The 16625-nt window shown below is 44.3% G+C and overlaps 1 protein-coding gene across 4 annotated transcripts in view; it reads left to right on the top strand.

The window, feature by feature from the left end:
- ATP2A3 (ATPase sarcoplasmic/endoplasmic reticulum Ca2+ transporting 3) overlaps window positions 1–16625 on the top strand; it is a 155591-nt gene that overhangs the window by 74600 nt on the left and 64366 nt on the right. For all 4 annotated transcript variants that reach the window (XM_043499309.1, XM_038375536.2, XM_038375537.2 and 1 more), the window contains exons 4-7: window positions 1344–1448; window positions 4676–4814; window positions 12328–12408; window positions 14825–14910. In XM_043499309.1, coding sequence (XP_043355244.1) covers window positions 1344–1448; window positions 4676–4814; window positions 12328–12408; window positions 14825–14910 — 411 coding nt within the window. The remainder of the gene's footprint in view (window positions 1–1343; window positions 1449–4675; window positions 4815–12327; window positions 12409–14824; window positions 14911–16625) is intronic.

The following is a 16625-nucleotide window of genomic DNA, read 5'->3' on the forward strand; positions in this document are numbered from 1 at the left end:
TACTTGGTAAATACTTGGTGACTTACCCAACCCTGGCTGAAATAAAAGGAGTCTTTCCATCAGCTTCAGTGGGCTCTGGATCAAGCCCATGATGCACACTGTTGTTGTAAGTTCGACCTTCATCATGTGAGAAATCTCATGTAAAATAGAACTTTGAGATGCTATTATTTCTCAATCCTGATTTGCACAGTCACAACATTTTGAATAAGGAGCTTTTAGTGCCTTTATCTTCTTTTCTGCTAGTGCAAAACCTTAAATGGATAAAGAGATAATAATCTAGGGGAAAAATAAACAGACCTGCTGGAATTCATTGAAAATAACCCATACAATATTGATTCCTTCCTAGCCCAGACATAGGTCAGTGAAGCATAATGTGAGCCATTTGTGAGCTAACAAACTGGTTTCCAGTCCACTTGAAGAAGCAACCATCTGACAAATCTCCTACCATCTCCCACCCTCTCCGCTTTAAAAGTGGCAAAGAGTCCTGTGGCACGTTATAGACTAACAGACGTATTAGAGCATAAGCTTTTGTGGGTGAATATCCACTTTGTCGGTGTCATTTTTTAATAACGGCATTCCATATCAGCCGGTAATTGTCTTGTGAAAATGACATGTTATGATGCCACACAAAGGGCTATCAAATCCTGGGCAGCTGTGTTTTAAGCCTGACTTTGCACCTCGGGATTGCTGGCAAGAAAACCAGTTTGCCTTGTAATTGTCCTTCAGCAGTTCTAGGTGGGACTGGTTCCTAATAGGAGGAATTGCAGATGGACTCCCTCCTGAAAAATAAACCTCTCTCTCTCTCTCTCTCTCTCACACACGCACGCACGCACGCGCGCGCGCCTTTGAATGAGCTGACATTTGAATGCTTTATAGTGTTATTGTGGCAGTGCTGTGATCTTTGCATACAAATGCTCTGACAAGCAGCTCAAGGGAGTGAAAATGTGGGCTTGAGGGATTTTTTTTTCCATACCAGCACTTGTGCTTTTCTCACCTGGTCATCTGATTCATAGCTCTGGGTGCTTCAGGGCTGTAAAACACTAATTTAAAAAATCCAATTCAGCAAGCTACTTAGGCAGGAGCTTAACTTTAAGCACCTGAGTGGTCCCATTACATTGAATGCAATGCAAGCAATCCTGAGTTTTCAGTTTAAGCACATGCTCAGATACCTTGCTCTGACCCAAGGCATCTAACACTAATAGCATTCACACCCATGATGAAGGGCCTGATCCAAAGCCCAGGGTAGGAAAAGGAAGGACTGCCACTGGCTTCAGTGGTTTGAGTTATGCTGCCCTACACAGCTAGCAGGTCCTAGAGTTACACTGTGTCTTGCCACCCGGCAGATCCTGGCCTGGTTTGAAGAAGGTGAAGAGATCACTACTGCATTTGTAGAGCCAGTTGTCATCATGCTGATTCTCTTAGCCAATGCTGTTGTGGGGGTTTGGCAGGTATGTAACCGCTTTTGTCTCCCTTCTTTAATTCCTGTAAGCACTGAGGTTTGTTTGGGGGGCAATGGAGCTATTGGCCAGGCGCCTGGAATTGTACAACCTGCATGAATGAAGCCCTGGCTCTTTAAATGCACAAAGGGACGCATAGTGTGAGTGGTCACACTATGAAATAACACTCAAGCTGCATAGAGCTGGCAAATTGTCTTCACTCAAGCTGTGGCCTTTACCCCCTCTTGAGCCAGCCAACTTGATGCAAAAGCACCAGCACTCTCACATGAAGGGGACGCAGGTGAGGGGTAATACTTGAGTTAACTCTGCAGTGAAGACAAGCCTGTGGTGAGGGAAGTATTGTGCAGCTGTCAAAAATAAAAATAAGACCGTGGAGCATTGAGGGAATGAAGGGAGAAATTCTGGTAAGGAAAACATGAACCCCACTTGAGGCTGATGAAAGCAGGCTTTTAATTGCCAAACAGTAATGAAAATGAGGAGCCAGACTCTCAGCTGGAGCCTGATCTGCACAACGGAAAAAATCCCCAAAAAAACAAACAAAAAACCCCAGTGTTGAGAAAAGTGTGTTCAGTTCGCCGGGTGTTGGCGAAGTTGGTAACTAATGTGTAGGGAATAGACCCTGTGCTGGTGAATTCTCCATGTTTAGCTCACTTAAAAAAACAAAACAAAACTGTGAGAACTTTAAAAGGATATAAAATGCCATCCTGAATAAAAATAGAATAAGAGTGACATTTACTACATTTAATCTTTATTTTGTCATCCCTTAATTTTTATTTGGCAATTCGTATAGTTTGGAGTTTAGGATGTCACACTTATTTACCACCTAGTTAAATACCACTTATCTCTGGGCAGTGGCCAAATGCATTTTCATTAATCAAACTTCTTAATGCGCCCCAACTGAAGTAGCAGTTATTACCAGATGTTTTCATTTGCCTGTTGTTCCCTGGAACATCTTGCAAGATAGTATCCATTCTGATTAAGTGGAGGACATTAAGGTCTTTTTTTACTTCAAAATATTAAGCTGCTGTTTAACTTAGTTTTAAGCTTATTTGAGATATTCTAATTGCTGCATCCAGTGCTCAGGGGTGCTGCAAGTTGAGCCTAAATGTGTCTGGGTAGAAAATCCATATTCTTAGAAGCAAGAGACGATTAGGCTCACTGATCTTTTGTTCCAGGTGTGCTTTCCCTCCAAGATCCTTTGTTACATTTTGATGTAGTTCCAAAATACTAATGCTCCTTTGTATGTTCAGAACACTTCCCATGCAAGAACCTCAAAGCATTTTCCACACACTCGCTCACTAAGGTCCATAGCTGTAGTCACTCTAGGCACGTATTAACCTTCTCACAGATAGGGAAACGGAGGCAAGACTAACAAGGAGTCTGGTGGCACCTTAAAGAGGAATTCCTCTCCTGGAATTGACACCTCCTCATCAATTATTGGGAGTGGACTACATCCACCCCGATCGAATTGGCCCTGTCAACACTGGTTCTTCACTTGTGAGGTAACTCCCTTCTCTTCATGTGTCAGTATATAATGCCTGCATCTGTAATTTTCACTCTATGTATCTGAAGAAGTGGTTTTCACAAAAGCTTATGCCCAAATAAATGTTAGTCTTTAAGGTGCTACCGGATTCCCTTGTTGTTTTTGTGGATACAGACTAACATGGCTACCCCCTGATACTTGAGGCAAGACTGGGTTCGATGACTTTTTTTTTAATGGTCTCAGAGTGAGTCCATAGCAGAGTTCAGTCTAGAAATCAGAAATCCTGAGACTCTGTTGTTTTAACCATTAATAACACTGCCAGTTCCTCTCAGATGGTTCCATACCACTTTGCCTCTGGCACATCCAAGACTCAGGACAAAATGTAGTTTTCAGAATAGCAGCCGTGTTAGTCTGTTGTAAAAAGAAAAGGAGTACCTGTGGCACCTTAGAGACTAACAAATTTATTAGAGCATAAGCTTTCGTGAGCTACAGCTCACTTCATCGGATGCATACAGTGGAAAATATAGTGGGGAGATTTTATATACACGGAGAACATGAAATAATGGGTGTTACCATACAGACTGTAACAAGAGTGATCAGGACTGTAACAAGTGAGCTATTACCAGCAGGAGAGCGGGGGTGGGGGCGGGAGAACCTTTTGTAGTGATAATCAAGGTGGGCCATTTCCAGCAGTTGACAAGAACAGTAGGAGGGGAAATAAACAAGGGGAAATAGTTTTACTTTGTGTAATGACATATCCACTCCTAGTCTTTATTCAAGCCTAAGTTAATTGCATCCAGTTTGCAAATTAATTCCAATTCAGCAGTCTCTCGTTGGAGTCTTTTTGAAGTTTTTTTTTTGTTGAAGAATAGCCACTCTTAGGTCTGTAATCGAGTGACCAGAGAGATTGAAGTGTTCTCCGACTGGTTTTTGAATGTTAAAATTCTTGACGTCTGATTTGTGTCCATTTATTCTTTTACGTAGAGACTGTCCAGTTTGACCAATGTACATGGCAGAGGGGCATGGCTGGCACATGATGGCATATATCACATTGGTAGATGTGCAGAACCACTAACCCAGGAACCTATCCTTGCAATAAAGCCCGTTGCTAACTGTGTCCACATATCTATTCAGGGAAAACCATAATAGGGCCTAATCACATCAGCCACATATCAGAGGCCGCTCTCCTGTTAGTAATAACTCAACCTTTCCTGATCACTCTTGTTACAGTCTGTATGTAACATCCATTGTTTCATGTTCTCTGTGTAAATAAAATCCCCCTATTGTATTTTCCACTGCATGCATCTGATGAAGTGAGCTGTAGCTCACGAAAGCTTATGCTCTAATAAATATGTTAGTCTCTAAGGTGCCACAAGTACACCTTTTCTTAGCACAAAATGTAGTACTTCATATACTGCTTTGAAGCCATTCACTACCCCTCCCCTGTCTGAAGTAGGTAAACTTGTTTCCCTTTAGCCATGGGGACAATGAAGCATAGCAAGGTTCAATGACACTGCCCAATACCACAAGACGAATAGACATCAAAGCCAAGATTAGAATTCAGGAGTTCCTGGTTCCCATTCCCTTGTTCACACAACTAGTTCATATTTTTGTCTAGGCAGCTGAATAGGGGAAGGGCTGATTACCAACAACTATCCCCCCCACCCACCACCACACATCACCACCATCTAAATGGTACAACTGCCTGAAGTTCTGCTGCACGCTGTGTTTACAGGAGAGAAATGCGGAGAGTGCTATTGAAGCCTTAAAGGAATACGAGCCAGAAATGGGAAAAGTGATCCGTACCGACAGAAATGGAGTCCAGAGGATCCGGGCTCGGGATATTGTTCCTGGGGATATTGTAGAAGTGGCAGGTATGGCAATTATCTCTCCCCCTCTCCTCTGCACCCCGCCCCCATCTCCTTTGCTGTATGCATATGTAGGAAACATCCTGCTGGTCTATGGGTGACGTAATCCCACCCTGAGTTAGTTTAGAACTGAACTGAAAATGCAGCAAATGAAACTCACCATCACCCTGGTTCTTTGGTTTTGAGCAACTTTTGTTTGAAGCAACCTTGTCACAGAATAGTGAGCTGAAACAGGAGAACCGCTCCAGCATTGTGTGCTGGCTTAAACTGACTATCCAGCACTCTGCTCGTCTGAAGTAAGTTAGGCTTTAGTCTACATGGCTTTCCATGAAAGAAAATGGTCTCCCTTAAGGTTTGTGGGATAATTATTCATGGAAGACAAGTAGTGCAGGGACGGGAAAGGCTGAGGGGCAAGTGTTGGTTTGCGAGCACTGGGGAGACTTGTGCTTTTGGATCTGGATTTGGGTAGCCTCCATCTGCATTCGTGTACTTCATCCTATGGCTTATCTTCCTGTCCTTCCCTTGCACATGCAGCTGTTGGGATTAAGGTGCAAAACAGATTCCATTTTCATCTATCCTGCATTGGCCTGAGAAAAGTCTCCTGTAGGTTTCTTCTTTCTTGGCCATCGCAAGCAAATTCTCAGAGGAAGCCTTATTGACCACTCCGCCCTGTTGCCTTTCGCCACGAGTTTAGCCCTTTGCCCTTGTGCCTCCTGTCCATTTGGTCTTGCTTGGGCAGTGAATGGAGACAGCTGGGGTGTGGGGAATGGAGAATGCTAAGAGGTTGGGATAAGAAACTCTCTCTTTATTTGTAGCTAGATTCCAACTGCATTGAGTTACCTATATATTTCAGGGGCATCACAAAGATCAGTGAGTTCTCATCCTCTGTGCATCCCTTGTACTATCCCCGTTCTATGGATGCAGAAACTGAGGCACAGAGAGACCCAAAGGTCACACAGCAAGTATGTGGCAGAGGTAGGAATACAAGCCAGGTTTTCTGGGTCCAGTCCTTTAATCCTTCTTGTCACCTACTCGTCTGAGCAGAGCCAGCCAGAATCTAGCCCTACATTTATTAGGACTTGTTGTAGGATTGTGTTCTTTACCTTTCAATATTGAAGGCTTTCTTGGAGGATTAAATAAAAAGCATTTGTTCTTCTGGCTCACAATGGTATTCTTTATATTGATTAAAGTTCAGGGTTTGCTAAACTACACCCCTCCTCAAAATGGCACATTTCAATTAGCCAGCAAAATTATTATTATTATTTTTTTGAACCAACTTTAAGCCTCCAAATTCCTCATACTCATCTGCTCTTCTCCACTTTGTGGACTTGCTAGTGGAAAAATGCTGCAGTTCCTTGTGCACTAATCCAATTCTTTAAGTCTTCCTGTTGTACTTCATCTGGAAGATGTACATACATGTCTAAAAGTAATGCACAGAAGATGATCATGGGCCATCTCCTCAGCTGGTGTAAATTGGCGTAACTCCACAGCACAGCTACATCGATGAACGCCAGCTGGGGCTCTGGCCTGAGGTTAGCACAGACTGGCTTTGAACTGTGTATGAATAAGGAACTGAGATTTGGTCGCACGTAAGGTGATGTCTGATTCTGCTAAGTTTGAAACCATAGATTGTTGTCTAGATGGTGTTCGGGGTCTTCTCTGTATTCTCTGGGGGGGAAAGAACAGGGCATCAGGGACATGTGCAATGGGTAAAGGGTTCCTCTTTCTAGGCTCTATTCATCCAATCTGTTTTTTGGGGGCAGGTCCTTTGGAAAAAACAGGTCAGGGCAGTTTTTCAGCTCCACAAAGCTCTCTTTCTGTGTGGGCAAAGTGAGCCCGTGGGGATTGGCTGGCCAAGATGCTCTCTGGAAGAGGGAGGCTTGCGCCTGCCTTGAAAAGAACAAATTGTAAAATGCAGCTGTCGCAGGCCAAACAGCTCCAGGATTTTTCCACCAGGGGAAAGTGTCTCAGCCAGGCCTGCCCCGTTAGGATCTTGAGCTGTGTGGTCTGGTTGTCTCTGTGGGATTTTAGGAGAATGCTGACTCGAGCAGTCAGAAGTCATTAAAGTTCTTGGTGCTGAAAGTGGGCAGCTGCTCAGCTTGGTCCCTGTTTCTTTGCCCCCAGGAGGAGCACAGATCCACTGTTTCGCTGGAATAAAAAGAATTAAGCTGCTTTTTCTTGAACAAGAATTTCAGAAAGAGAACTTGAAATAAACAACAAAGAGAAATTAAATCAGGGTCCATTGGACTGTAAACTCTTCGGACAAGGAGATCTTTTGTATTATGTTTGTTTATGTGCCTGGCACAATGGCACCCTGATCCCTAATTGGGACCTTGCACCTCAGAGGTGGGCAAACTACAGCCTGCAGGCCACATCCGGCCCGCGGAACCGTCCTGCCCGGCCCTTGAGCTCCCAGCCAGGAAGGCTAGTCCCCGGCCCCTCTCCCACTGTCCTCCCTCCCCTGCTGCCATGCGGGCAGCGCTCTGGGCGGTGGGGTTGCGCACTCCTGCCGAGCAGAGCGGCAGCGTGTCTAACTCCAGCTGGGCAGCGCGGCTGCAAGACATGCTGCTTTGAGCAGCATGGTAAAGGGGCGGGGAGTAGGAGGGGGGGTTGGATAAGGGGTAGGGGTGTCCCGGAGGGCAGTCGGGGGACATGGAGCAGGGGGAGGTTGGATGGGGCGGAGGTTCTACAGGGGGCAGGCTGGGGAACAGGAGGGTTAGATAGGCGTGGGGTCCTGGGGGGCCTGTCAGTGGGCAGGGGTGTGGATAGGGGTTGGGGGACTGGGAATGGGGGTTGGATAGAGGCGGGGGGGTCCCAGGAGGGGGCGGTCAGGGGACGAGGAGCAGGGGGGTTGGATGGATCAGAGATTCTGAGGGGGGCAATCAGGGGGCGGGAAGTGGGAGTGGGCGGATAGGGGGTGGGGGCCAGGCTGTTTGGGGAGGCACAGCCTTCCCTACCCGGCCCTCTATACAGTTTTGCAAACCCAATGTGGCCCTCGGGCCAAAAAGTTTGCCCACCCTTGTTGTAGCTGCTACTGCAGTACAAATTATTGTTTTATCACTGCCCTAAACTCCCTGTTTCAGTCTGCCTGCCTTCTGCCAGCCTTTCAGCCTGCTAGCAACTCCCTCCCCCTCTAACTATATAGGGCAGTTAAACACCGTTACGATGCCTCCTCCAGCCCCCAATCAAATGCTTAATGCATGTGTATGAGCTGCTGATTTTTTAAAATTTTGTTTGTTTGTTTTTTAATTACACCATCAACATCAAAAGTAGTGGAGAAACAGCTGAGCCTTTGTCTGGGGATTCATGATTTAACTGAGACAGACTTAGCAAATTATAATATCTAGCAAGTAAGCTGTCAGATTGTGTAATACAAGAGTGTGTGAATCCAGCATGAGCACCAGCTCATATAACTTTAGGGCCTGAGGGGGCATGATTGACACTGCTGTGTAAAATGACACACAGTGTTAAACTCTTGTAGCTGACACATTTGCACATCTAACGGGGAACATATGTATATGCTACCTAGGACCAAGCTCCAGTATTTTTTACATTGGCAGTGGCATCTATGTGATGGTTGAGAAGGGGAAAGTGAAAAACTTAGTTACCTGACCAGTTATTCAATGCTGTGCTATGATATGGGAGAAGGAGGAATGGTAAGTGAAAGAGAGAAATTCCTTTTTGATCCGTGTCGCAATTAGTGGATGCCCTGAAAGGTGATATTTGACTACCTCAATTTAGCAAGTAAAACTATGCATTCTGCTTTTGATCCTAATCCATGCCACCATATTTAATGCTCTGGCCTCCTGTAGTAGTGAATTCCGTTGGCTTTGGCTAATTTTTTTCCAGGCATCTGATGAGGCAGTGTTTCTATCCCTGAGTGAGTGAGTGTCTGTCTGTCTGTCTCGGAGAGAGAGAGAGAGGTTGGGTGTAATGTATGGAGGACTGAGGTTGGAAGACTGAGATTAATGCAAACACTTTGTAATTGACTTCATTTTTTAAAAGGTTTGGGGTTTTGTTTTGTTTTTTAAATGTGGGATCTACAAAGCGGGAAAAACTCCAAATTGATAATGGAATGACTGTCAATTTTAAAATGGAAAACAAAGCACTGATAGCTTAGAATGAGCGCGCTCTCTCTTATTTTTGCCATGACTGTGGAACATTAAACTGTAACTATCAGCTCATCATGTTGAGCCATTGTTGCAGCCCTTCCTTGGCCCATGGGGGAGTGGGGAGGAGGTAGCCACCCCCTGATTTCCCTTTTCGGATTGTGACTCCAGTGACAGCAGGTAGAGCAGGGGCTATGCACCAGAAACTCCCTGTTCTGCAGCCCTGCGGGTAGGGAATGGGAGGAGCCCTGGCTCTGCCTCCACCACTCACTGGCCAGAGTTACATTATCAGGAGCATTGTTAGTCTGTATTCGCAAAAAGAAAAGGAGTACTTGTGGCACCTTAGAGACTAACAAATTTATTAGAGCATAAGCTTTCGTGAGCTACGTGAGCTGTAGCTCACGAAAGCTTATGCTCTAATAAATTTGTTAATCTCTAAGGTGCCACAAGTACTCCTTTTCTTTTTGTTATCAGGAGCATACAGGAGAGCAAATTGCTTCCTGAGAAGGTGGTGAAGTAATTTACAGCCTCCCCAGAGCAAGGCAAGGAGAGGAATTGTGCTGAGCATGGTTCATTCTCTGATTTTTCTGGGTGATGTACAGTGATGCACCACTCCTCACATGTTCTGTCATTACAGTCTAGCTTAGTGGAGGGTTTGAGTCCATTAAAATCATTGCCTGGTGGGTAAAATGAAGAACAAGTTAAATAATTTGTTAAAATAGCATTTAATATGGCGTTTTGGTTTGCCTTCGTAGCAGATTTCTTGAAGCTGGCCTCAGCTCTTCTCACCCAGGCTGTCTAAATACAGTAGATCGCCTGTCTCTTTTTTTGGGGAGTGGTGGGGGAGAGGGGTGTTAAAGTTCATGTTAGACATTAACATGAGTACTGGTGCAGAGAGCCAGGATGTCCCAGTGGTTAGGGCACTAGCCTAGGAGGTCAGAGTTCAAATCCCTGCTCCCTCACAGACTTCCTGTGAGACCTAGGGCAAGGCACTTAGTCTCTCTATGGCTCAGTTCCCCATCTGCAAAGTGAGAATCACTGCATTACGGGGAATAAATACATTAAAGATTGTGAGGTCTTCAGGTGCTGGGGTGATCAGGGGCATATATAACTACCTTATAACAACAGCAGAGTGATAACTGGCAATGTGTTAGATAAGGCAATTCATTGCCCATCCTATTGACAATGATCTTCATCCTGCTACCCTTATTCATGCTTAGTAATACTTTATTCTACAAGTCCCACTGAAATCAGTACCTACTGTCTACTATGTTTATGTAAGTACCTACCACAGTGGGACCCTGGTCTCTCAGTTGTAGTTTTTAGGGGCTGCTGAAGTACAAAATCAAAGATTGGCTTGAGCCAGCCCTGGCCACAAGACTTCTTGCTGAGCATCGTAGAGAGAGGCAATGTCCCTTGTGAGATTTACTAACTAATTCTGATCTCTTCATGCCAATGTTGTTCCTATTTTTCTTGTGCCCATCCATTATGAAAACTGAGCCACATCCATTCATTGGCTTCAGGCAAACTCTTTTCCTTTGGCCTTCACTGCAGTGGAAACTTGCAGCCTTTGATTTTGTAATGATTAGCTTCTATTTAGTAGCTGTCTTAGGACAGTTGATGCCTGGAAGCAAAACGGCCCCTTGCTAGCACAAGGAGAAGAAAGTTTGTGTATTAAATAAATAAGCTAGTTATAAATCTCTCATCTGAATAAGCCTTAACTGTTACCAACCCAATGGAAAAAACTCACTAGACAGGTTGCACTGCAGGCTAGAGGCTGATCCTGTCTTCGTGAAGCGAGTTCAATTCCCACCCAGCGATTGGCACCATTGGCAACCTCAGAGGCTTTAAAGATTTCAGTTCTTTCTCAGCACTCAAAGCAGGTCCAGCAAGGTCAGCCCTGAGGCTCATGGCCTAAGCTCTGAGACCTGCTCTCTGGGTATCTATCAAGCTCCAATCATCATAGTATAGATATACCTGTTCTTTTCAGATCCTGCTAATAGATTTTAGTGCCTGCCACTGGCAATAGATTACATCTCACAAATAGATGACCCTTCCGTGTAAGGGGGAGTAGAGCACTTTGGTATATCTTAAAAAGGGTCCATCTATATGGATGCTGTCCGTGTGTGAATAAAATTTCTTGCGGAAGGGGGTTTCAGTTCTCTGTCTTGCATTCTTTGGTTCAGGGATATAGAAATGAGAGACTTACCCCAAATAAATCTTCGAACGTTAAGAGCTTCATCCCAAAGGCCTTGACTAAATAGCGTATAGTATGTCTTCTGGCATTCACCCACTAGGTCTGGATTCAGTGCCCGTTCAGGTCAGTGGAAAAGACTCCCATTGATTTCAATCTGCATTAGATCAGGCCCTTAGCCCTGAAACAACTGGAAAGGAGGCAGGAGGCTAGTGGTATCAGGTTTGGTGCATCTCCATTTGGGATATTGATTACCTCTTTCTGCTCTCCCTCCTGCAGACAGTTACTTTTGTTGACTCCTGAACTATCTGCATTATCCGCCACTGCGCAGGGAAGCACTTCAATGAATTCCAGGCCAGGGAGTGGTTCTTTCCTCCCATCCTGGCCTACACTTCTGTATGGGAGTTTACTATAGGTGTGTATTTCACCAGATGAGTCATTTTCTGTTTAAAATAACTGGTAACCAGGCCACTTTTATCTCCAAGACATTTGTTAGGAACTGTGCCAAAGGAACATTGATGTTCATCAACTCAGGTTTCTATAGCCAAGAGTGTGGTTGTATGGCTAAGGAACTGGACTGAGATTCTTGACTCTGCCATAGACCTGCTTTGTGACCTTTGGGAAATCACTTAATCTCACCATTTGTAAAATGGGTGGTAATGCTTTCCCTCCCAAGGTCTTGAGGATAAATATGTTTGTGTAGGGCTCATGTACTGTGTTAATGAAGGCCATATGAGTATCTAGATTATTTGTATCACTATGTATGGGATCTCAAGAGTTAAGAGGGGGATCTCAGTGTCTATGGCCCATTCAGTCGTTGGCGCCTTTGCTGAGAGTTTTAACAGAGGACGGTTGGTGGTGGTTTATCTTTGATGTGGACATTCATCCATTAGAGACGCGTGCTGCATATACACACACAAAGAGACTGTCCCTGCCCTGAAAAGCTTACGATTTAAATGGAGGAACAGGAAGTAATGTTATCCTCATTTTAAAGATTGGAAACTGAGGCACAGGGAAATTAACTGGCTTGTTGAGGTTTGTGACAGAGCTCGGAATTGAGATCGTTTTTCTGAGTCCAAGGTCTGTGCATAAACTGTCCTTCTTGCTAGTTCCCATGATTAGTTTTTGTATCTCCCTTACTATGGTTGAGTTCAGTCACAGATCGGACCAAACACTTTTAACCTGTGGCATTTCTCTTCTACTTTTCCTCTCTTAGTTGGTGACAAGGTGCCAGCCGATATCCGGATCATCGAGATCAGATCCACGACATTACGGGTTGATCAGTCGATTCTCACAGGTACAGACAGTGCTGTTACTGTGAGCATGGCAGTCTTGCACAGAATGACTGCTACTAGAATGAGTCCTACATGGCGGTGGAGGTGTTGGGCTTGGTGCTTTAAGAACCTTCACACCCACAGAACGTTCAGTGAAATTTGTATCAACAGTTCTGAGTTCTGAAAAAGCTAGGTCCTCCTCTGAACGTTTTCATTTTCACACCTGTCTGGTGAAGCTGTGGAGGCCAGCCCCTCTATAACACTTTCCAAAGGGTTACCTAATTAATCCAGACATTTGGCAAACCAATGTGTACCATGTCCCTGTGAGGCTGATTGGTTAGCACTATTATCAGCCCTTTTTACAGCTGGAACAATTTAAAACCAGGGATTAAGGGTGGGGTTTTCAAATGCGTTCAGTGTTGGCCTGACTGCTCCAGTGAAGTCAGTGAGCATTTGCAGTGGGAGCGGAGTTGGGGTGAGATTTTCAGAATTGCTCCATTTAGGACTATGTGACTTGCCCAGAAAAGGAACCAGTGGCAGAGTTGGGATTAGAACTCAGGAGATTCTGGCTCCATGTCTCGTACTCAGACCACTGGACCACAGCTGACTCTCAGCAGGAAGTGCCCAAAATCTTGAATGTGTGTGAGATTTTGTTAAGACTCAAGCCTCATATTAATGATGGCTACCCATTTTACTGCAGAACAGGGTATGTTGCTGTCTTACACAGGTACTGTACTGTGCTTGAAAGCAAATGTTGCTTGATTCATGTCTATCTTGTTGTGTAGCAATTAAAGAGTTCATTTCAGATGTTTGATATTTGCTAGAATCGGATGTTGTCATTGAGGGGAGGGGATTTTTTTTTTAAATATGGATTAAAGAAGTGTTTGAAATATTACATATTAGCTTTAAACATTATATCACTGCTATCAGGGGGAAATGGAAGTATCCTTTCTTTTCTATTTAGATGAACCATTAGTCTAAACTGCAAATCTCCTTTTGACATGATTTTAAAAATTCATTAGTTTGGGAGATGGCAAAAGGGAAGGGAAAACAATTGGAGAAATTAAATCTATAAGGACACCAGCACAGTCTCCCTGAGACATGGTTTTGTACTAATTGAACTTTCTCCTTCTGCTGCATCTCCTGTCACCTTGCAGAACAAAATTATTTTTGTGCTCAGAGCACAAAATAAAGACCTTCAGGAGAAGCACTCCTGATGCTTTCATTACATCCCCCCAAGGGATTCCATCTTCTCTTGAGGCTGTTGATTAGCTTTTGTGGCTTTGAGTTGTCCTTGAATAAGTGGAACTGTTGCCTCTGATTTTGATTTTTGTGTCCTGAGGAGAGGGGCTTTTCTTCAAAGCTTGGAAGACTTGGCTGTTGTAAGCTTCCTGGAGCAGGGAACCATCTTTTTAATCTGTTTGTACAGTGCCTATCACAATGGGATCCTGGTCCATGACTAAATAAATAATCAGTAGTAGTAATGTAGCCAGTCTCCATGCCACAATGCAGGACTGTTCCTTACAAGATGCAAAAGAAGATTTTTTTGAACTAAAGAGTATTTAATTTTAGAAGTCTTTGTTTTTTCAGGATATCTTTAAAATAGAAAAATAGATAGTATAATCTTCACTGTCGCCCTGATGAGTAATGTTTTCCTGCTGTTGCAAAGCACCCCACAATTTAGGATTAGTTTTTGAGCCCTTCAGACCCCACCCAACTAAATCCGTGCACAAAAAGCTAATCCTTGTTCCATTTGACTATCTCCTCACACAATTAATGCCAAGAAGCAACTCTGGCTGAGATTCACCAGAACAACACTTGGTCTCTGGTGCCAGTTTCTCTGTAGAAATCTTCACCGGTTAGTTGGTGGCAGTTAAAACCTGTCTGGAATCCGGAAAAACTTTTCTCTGTGTCTGTACCATGCCTAGCCCAGTGGGGTTGGGGCCTCCAGATGCAACTACAATACAAACCACAATAATTCAGACAGCAGTGTTGTTGTCGCTGGAGTATGCGGAGGGCAGCAATTGGTGGGTGAAACTTGAGTTTGCCAACTTGTATCAGCCGTTCAGATGCCTAAATATGGAGTTAGGTGCCAAACTTTACATTTTCTGGCTCAAAATGTTGGCCTACCCTGTTAGGGTATGCTGTTAGTTTAGCAGTTTTTTAGCTCTTGTAATTTTCACTTGAGTTCAAGCTAGTTATTTTCCTATGACTATTCTCTCCATAGTGAACAGATGAATGGACCAGCTGTAACATCTCATTGATGAATGTCCAAACAAAATGACCTAGTGCCAAAGATCTATTTTCAAGGCTACGTATTGTCACCAACAGAAGCTTCCAATCCACCCTAATAGAAGCCTTTGCTGGAACTGGATCTGTGTTGAGAATCTCAGTAGGAAACCTTGTAAATGTTTTTTCTCCCTCCTTTTGTCTCTACAGGTGAATCTGTGTCTGTGATTAAACATACTGACCCAATTCCTGACCCCAGGGCTGTCAATCAGGACAAGAAGAACATGCTTTTCTCTGTAAGTTGTTTCCCATCCGTCACGTCCTCTCTTGGGTCTTTGTAGAAACAACCCCAGGGTAAAGAACCTCATAGGCAGGTATCAAAGTGTATATGTTTTTGAGCAGTAAATTGTAATACAGGATAATTACTGTTCACCGAAGGACACAATTTACGGTGGTATTTTTCCGAAGCGTTCAGTGGTGGCCTAACTCTGCTGTTGTTAAAGTCAATGGGAAAAGAGTCAGGCCAATGCTTAATGCTTTTAAAAAATCCCACCCATAACAGTTTACATGTTGTCAAAAGTTGGCCTGTCATCTACTCACTGGACCAGGAGCATCTGAGTCTTGGTTGTGCTGCAGTGTAGAGTCCTTACAAAGGAATAACTGGATGGGAATTTCACAATGGCCATGCTATAAATCTGGGTCTTGTATCCTTGTGACGATCTGTGGTATGTCAACCCTGTAGGTCCCTTTGGTCTTTGAGAGACATTTGTACCCCTGAACCAAGTGGGTTTGTTTTTTTTATTAATGTTTCTTTTAAAATGAGGCTGAGAACAAAAATCACCCCCAAGCAACCCAGACCCTCAGTTCTACTTGCAGTCGTCATGGGTTGTGGTAGGATCACTGAATTCAACATATTGGAGGCACACTAGAGGTGACTAGCTTCAAACCTCCCCCCACCCCCACAGCATTACAACCTATGCGACTAGTAAAAGGATATTCCACAAAGGCTTATTCACTGGGGCAGTTCTCACTTTACTGTTTGTGGCAGAGATTTTTCAAAGAAGGCAGCCCATTGAGTTTTGGCACCTAACTCCTTTATACTTAGAGCCCTACGAAATTCACAATCATGAAAAACACGTCATGGACCATGAAATCTGGTCTCCTCCCATGAAATCTGGTCTTTTGTGTGCTTTTACTCCATACTATAAGGATTTCATAGGGGAGACCAGTGTTTCTCAAACTGGGGATCCTGACCCAAAAGGGGGTTGCAAGGTTATTTAGGGAGTATTGCCACCCGTTCTTTTGCGCTGCTTTCAGAGCTGGGCGGCTGGAGAGCAGCGGCTGTTGGCTGGGTGCCTAGCTCTGAAAGCGGTGCCCTGCCAGCAGCAGCACAGAAGAAAGCGTGGTAATACTATATCATGCCACCGTACTTCTGCGCCGCTGCTGACAGCGGCTCTACCTTCAGAGCTGGGCTTTTGGCCAGCAGCCGCCGCTCTCCGGCCGCCCAGCTCTGAAGGGAGCGCCACCATCATCATCAGCGCAGCAGTAAGGGTAGCAGTTCCACAACCCCCTACAATAACCTTGTGACCCCCCGCCACCCCTTTTTGGGTCAGGATCATACTATTATAACATCATGAAATTTCAAATTTAAATATCTGAAATCATGAAATTTTATGATTTTTAAAATCCTGTGACTGTGAAATTGACTTAAATGGACCGTGAATTTGGTAGGGCCCTACTTATACTCCTTCAAAATCTCAGCCTTTGTGTTTCTGGTTTTCATCTGAAATCATGGACTAGAGGCGTTGCAGGTGTTTGTGATTAAACATGCAGAACTCATGGCTTCTGATTCCCCTCCTGCTCCCCCCAGGCTCAATAAGAAGTAATGCTATACTGGTGTAAAAAGGTTGATAGAGTTGGGCCAATTTGAAGCAGCCTAAGGCTGGATTATGGATGCTAACTCACTCCTTTTCATGACTTAATTGCAAAAGCAAGCAAAGCTCTACAGATT

Source organism: Dermochelys coriacea, chromosome 17 (assembly GCF_009764565.3).
Source record: "Dermochelys coriacea isolate rDerCor1 chromosome 17, rDerCor1.pri.v4, whole genome shotgun sequence".
Lineage (NCBI taxonomy): Eukaryota > Metazoa > Chordata > Testudines > Dermochelyidae > Dermochelys > Dermochelys coriacea.